The following is a 6,000-nucleotide window of genomic DNA, read 5'->3' on the forward strand; positions in this document are numbered from 1 at the left end:
AGCCATTCATCTCCCACTCCTGAAGAGGGGGAACAAAGGACACCATCTACAGCAAGGGCAGGAAGAAATGCACAAGCAAGCATTCGGCCCTCTCAACTAGCCACTGCTAACAAGCTTATAAAATCAAAAGGGTTTGGTCCAAAGGTCAGATGGTTTGGTCCAATGGTCAGAAGGTTTGGTCCAAAGTCAGAAGATTTGGTCGAAAGGTCTGAAGGTTTGGTCAAAATTCAGAAGATTTGGTTGAAAGGTCTGAAGGTTTGGTCGAAAGGTCTGAAGGTTTGGTCGAAAGGTCTGAAGGTTTGGTCAAAAAGTCAGAAGGTTTGGTCGAAAGGTCAGAAGGTTTGGTCGAAAGGGTTGACCCAGGCAGCTGATCAGGGGGCCTGTATGCCCCGTCACTTGAGGCTGCGATACGACGTGCATCATGCCGTGTCACGTCCATCTGCACGTTTACTCAGCGAGATACGCCCCTCTGTAGAGGCACTGCACTCGCCCTAACGGAGAGCTGAAAGGGTACATGGGCGTTTAGATCGATCAATTAACCATGCAGCAGGAACTCCACATGACAACACCCAGGAAGGAGGCCTCAGGAACTCCACGACACAACACCCAGGAAGGACGCCTCAGGAACTCCACTACACAACACCCAGGAAGGAGGCCGCAGGAACTCCACATCACAACACCCAGGAAGGAGGCCTCAGGAACTCCACTACACAACACCCAGGAAGCAGGAACTCCACAACACAGCACACAGGAAGCAGGAAGCAGGAACTCCACAACACAGCGCACAGGAAGCAGGAAGCAAGAACTCCACAATACAGCGCACAGGAAGCAGGAAGCAGGAACTCCACAACACAGCGCACAGGAAGCAGGAAGCAAGAACTCCACAATACAGCGCACAGGAAGTAGGAACTCCGCAACGCAGCGCACAGGCCGAACTTACTGTGCCTGACTCCATGAGGGGAAGACTCTGCGGGGCTCCCCGCTCCACCAAACGGACCCTGAAACACAGACACACACACACCATCACAACAGCCCTGAAACACACACACACACACACACACACACACACACACACACCATCACATCAGCTCTAAAACACACACACGTCATTACATCAGCCCATTACATCTATTCCCTTACTGATGGGGGAATAAAGACATGAGATTACCGGTCATGTCGGAGGGACTTCATGTCCACGTAGACAGTGGAAGGATCTGGCCCAGTGGTGCCCTGATGGACAGAAACACATAAAACCCCAGTGAACATGAAATGACCCATATGATAGAAAATAACAAAGCTCAGCCAATAACAATAATAACACTCATACAAAAGCAATAATAAATATAGTCATAAGCGGTAATTAATGGGGTACTGTCAAGCTATAAGGACACATATCTGATGGTACAAACATTTTCAGTCTCTGTCGCATAATTTGACATAGTTTAGAGGTGAACATATACACCGATGATCCAAAACATTATGACCACCTGCCTAATATGCCGCCGAAACAGCTCTGACCCGCCAAGGCATGGACTCTGCTGTACAAGATCTCTGGAGGTGCCCTGATGTTAGCAACAGATCCTTTAAGTCCTGTATGTTGCAAGATGGAGCTGCCGTGGATCGGACCTGTTGTTCCAGCACACCCCACAGGTGCCAAATTGGATTGAGATCTGGGGAATTTGGAGGCCAGGGCAATAGATGGCCAGAGGATAGAGGTGAGCATGGGCACTCTGACCAGTCTGCGGCTAGCAGCCCAATACACAGCAGTATTAAACGTTTCTGGGACTTGCGGCACACAAGCCCTTCTGTCGGTTCGGATCAGAAGGGATAGCCTTCGTTGCCCTTGCACATCGATGAGCTTTGACCGCCCAACACCCTGTCACCGGTTTGTGGTTCCTCCCTCCTCGGACCACTGTCAGCAGGTACCCACAAGCCTCGCCGTTTCAGACGCTCCGACCCAGCCGTCTGGCCGTAACCATTTTGCCCTCGTCAAAGTGTCTCAGGACTTCATGCCTGTCCATTTGTCCCACATCCAACACCTCCACTACGAGAACCAACTTTTGCATACCGTCTAATATACCCCAGACATGCACCGCTGTTACGAGATAATCAATGTCATTCACTTCTGTGAGTGGTCATAATGTTCTGGCTCATCGGTGCATACAGTTTTCATGATGATCGGTCATTGCTAAGCCTGTCACATGCACAGTGAAAGCTGATTGGCCGATGCCAGCCATATTTGTTTTTAGGTATGACTATCATTGTACATCCACTTGGGGGCTGACAGAAAGACATAGCATGCACAGTTTCAATTTGATTGTCCTAGATGCAACTATTGCAAGTTTGTGATGATTGGAAACATTGATGAATTACAGCTGGCCACGCCCAAAACAATTGACTGACATGACATGGACAAATTGTACTAATAAAAATTTAAAAAAGGGGTTAGGGTTTGGGGTTAGGGGTTAGGGGTTAGGGGTTAGGGGTAAGGGGCGGTGCCGGTACAGACCTGCAGGCAGATGGCCAGGTTAGGGGTCAGGGTTAGGGTTAGTGGTTAGGGGTCAGGGGTTAGGGTTTGGGGTCAGGGGTAAGGGGTAAGGTGCGGTGCCGGTACAGACCTGCAGGCAGATGGCCAGGTTAGGGGTCAGGGTTAGGGTTAGTGGTTAGTGGTTAGGGGTTAGGGATTAGGCGTTAGGGGTAAGGTGCGGTGCCGGTACAGACCTGCAGGCAGATGGCCAGGTTAGGGGTCAGGGTTAGTGGTTAGTGGTTAGGGGTTAGGGATTAGGGGTAAGGGGTAAGGGGCGGTGCCGGTACAGACCTGCAGGCAGATGGCCAGGTTGACCCGTGAGCCGAAGGCGGTGCTGACGGCCCTGGGGGACAGGCCCAGGTCTTTGAACAGTTTGGAGAAGGACTGTGTGAGCGCCAAGCGGGGGCGCTCCTCCGCAATCACCACACAGCTGCGTACACAGGTCAGGTTCAGACCCCGAGCCTGGAGGGAGGGATGGAGAGAGGGAGGGAGGGAGAGAGAGAGAGAGAGAGAGAGGGAGAGAGAGAGAGGGATAAAGAGAAAGGGAGGGAGGGAGAAAGAGAGTAAGAAAGAGAGAGAGAGAAAGAGAGAAAAAAAGATTGGATTTATTTAAACTTTGCAAAGGAAGGTATTTGCAGAAACGCTCTATTTAATAGGGAGCAGTATACCGGAAGAATCTTTCCCAGTCCTCTTTACCTCCCTATACACCAGCGTTGGTAAAAACATCTTAGGTCTATTTGCCTTGGTTCTTGATAGAATGTTAAAATCAGTGCAAGGAAGTGCTAAGGGTCTCCAGTTCTTAAGCAAACACATATCCCCTTTTTGGCAGAAGTATCAGTGCAGCCCGGTGGTGAAAGTAGAAGCGCAATCGCAGTAAACTTGAGAAAAAACCGCTCCTCTCCCCGCTCCTCACCCCGCTCCTCACCCCGCTCCTCACCCCGCTCCTCACCCCGCTCCTCTCCCCGCTCCGCTCCTCTCCCCGCTCCTCACCCCGCTCCTCACCCCGCTCCTCATCCCGCTCCTCATCCCGCTCCTCATCCCGCTCCTCATCCCGCTCCTCATCCCGCTCCTCACCCCGCTCCTCTCCCTGCTCCTCACCCCGCTCCTCACCCCGCTCCTCACCCCGCTCCTTTCCCCGCTCCTCACCCCGCTCCTCTCCCCGCTTCTCACCAAAGGTCTGTTTCATAAACCACATCACTACGGGTCTCCTGTAATTATATTTTGCAACCTTGAGTACTGAGCCACGTCTCTGGCACCCTTAACATTAAGGCCACAGCTAATATCTCTATTAAGGAACAAATAAAAAAGAACCACGACAAGTGATGTGACAGCAGTAGAATTAGTTAGTGTGCATTAATTTCAAAGATTCGAAGAAGACAACAGTTTACAAAACCTTCAAAACACCTTTCAGACCACAAACAGCAAAACATTTACACTTTTCCCTTTTGTTGCATTGAGATAATCGCTGTATAATCGTGTGTGTGTGTAAGGGTTAGGGATGTGTATGTGTGTAAGGGTTAGGGATGTGTATGTGTTTGGGGTTAGGGATGTGTGTAGTGTGTTTGGGGTTAGGGATGTGTGTAGTGTGTAAGGGTTAGGGATGTGTATGTGTGTAGGGGTTAGGGATGTGTGTAGTGTGTTTGGGGTAGGGATGCGTGTGTGTGTAAGGGTTAGGGATGTGTATGTGTGTAAGGGTTAGGGATGTGTATGTGTGTAGGGGTTAGGGATGCGTGTGTGTGTAAGGGTTAGGGATGTGTGTAGTGTGTTTGGGGTTAGGGATGTGTATGTGTGTAAGGGTTAGGGATGTGTGTAGTGTGTAAGGGTTAGGGATGTGTGTAGTGTGTTTGGGGTTAGGGATGTGTGTGTGTTTGGGGTTAGGGATGTGTAGTGTGTTTGGGGTTAGGGATGTGTAGTGTGTGTAAGGGTTAGGGATGTGTGTGTGTGTAAGGGTTAGGGATGTGTGTGTGTGTAAGGGTTAGGGATGTGTATGTGTGTAAGGGTTAGGGATCTGTGTAGTGTGTAAGGGTTAGGGATGTGTGTGTGTGTAAGGGTTAGGGATGTGTATGTGTGTAAGGGTTAGGGATGTGTATGGTGTGTTTGGGGTTAGGGATGTGTGTGTGTGTAAGGGTTAGGGATGTGTGTGTGTGTGTGTAAGGGTTAGGGATGTGTGTGTGTGTGTGTAAGGGTTAGGGATGTGTGTGTGTGTAAGGGTTAGGGATGTGTGTGTGTGTAAGGGTTAGGGATGTGTATGTGTGTAAGGGTTAGGGATCTGTGTAGTGTGTTTGGGGTTAGGGATGTGTGTAGTGTGTAAGGGTTAGGGGTGCGTGTGTGTGTAAGGGTTAGGGATGTGTGTGTGTGTGTAAGGGTTACGGGTGCGTGTAGTGTGTTTGGGTTAGGGATGTGTGTGTGTGTAAGGGTTAGGGATGTGTGTGTGTGTAAGGGTTAGGGATGTGTGTGTGTGTAAGGGTTAGGGATGTGTATGTGTGTAAGGGTTAGGGGTGCGTGTAGCGTGTTTGGGGGAGCGCACCTTTAGCATGGCGGTCTGTGTTCCCAGGCCCTTGGTGCAGAGCTCCATCACAGAGTAGGAGCAGAAGGTGTCTCTGATGCGGTACTGACTGAGCGTGCTCAGCCACAGCGGGAGGGCCGCCTCCAGCTCCAACGGCGGGATCAGGACGGACTGGTGCCCTGAGTACACACTACAGAGATACACACCATTACACACACACACACACACACACACACACACACACACACACACACACTACAGAGATACACACTGTTACACACACACACACACACACACACACTACAGAGATACACACTGTTACATATATATACACACATACACACACACTACAGAGATACACACTGTTACATATATATACACACATACACACACACACACACACACACACACACACACACACACACACACACACACACACACTACAGAGATACACACCATTACACACACACACACACACACACACACACTACAGAGATACACACTGTTACATATATATATATACACACATACACACACACACTACAGAGATACACGCTGTTACATACACACACACACACACACTACAGAGATACACGCTGTTACATACACACACACACACACACACACACACACTACAGATATACACACTGTTACATATATATACACACATACACACACACTACAGAGATACACACTGTTACATACACACACACACACACACTACAGAGATACACACCACATTAAACAGACACACTACAGAAATACACACCGTTAACATGCACACACTACAGAGATACACGCTGTTCCATACACACACACACACACACACACACACTACAGAGATACACACCACATTAAACACACACACTACAGAAATACACACCGTTAACACACACACATTACAGAGATACACACTGTTATACACACACACACACACACACCCCCATGCTCCTGTGTTTACCTGCAG

The 6,000-nt window shown here is 49.5% G+C and overlaps 1 protein-coding gene across 1 annotated transcript in view; it reads right to left on the reverse strand.

Annotated features, from left to right (window-relative positions):
- Positions 1–6,000, reverse strand: part of dip2bb (disco-interacting protein 2 homolog Bb) — a 57,793-nt gene that overhangs the window by 4,279 nt on the left and 47,514 nt on the right. Inside the window, exons 30-34 of the mRNA XM_061219171.1 lie at positions 5,995–6,000; positions 5,055–5,223; positions 2,819–2,989; positions 1,169–1,230; positions 941–998 (exon numbers count right to left, since the gene is read on the reverse strand). The exon at positions 5,995–6,000 is cut by the window's right edge and continues 125 nt beyond it. Of these exons, the coding sequence (XP_061075155.1) occupies positions 941–998; positions 1,169–1,230; positions 2,819–2,989; positions 5,055–5,223; positions 5,995–6,000 (466 nt within the window). The remainder of the gene's footprint in view (positions 1–940; positions 999–1,168; positions 1,231–2,818; positions 2,990–5,054; positions 5,224–5,994) is intronic.

This window comes from Conger conger, chromosome 14 (genome assembly GCF_963514075.1).
Source record: "Conger conger chromosome 14, fConCon1.1, whole genome shotgun sequence".
NCBI classification, from domain to species: domain Eukaryota; kingdom Metazoa; phylum Chordata; class Actinopteri; order Anguilliformes; family Congridae; genus Conger; species Conger conger.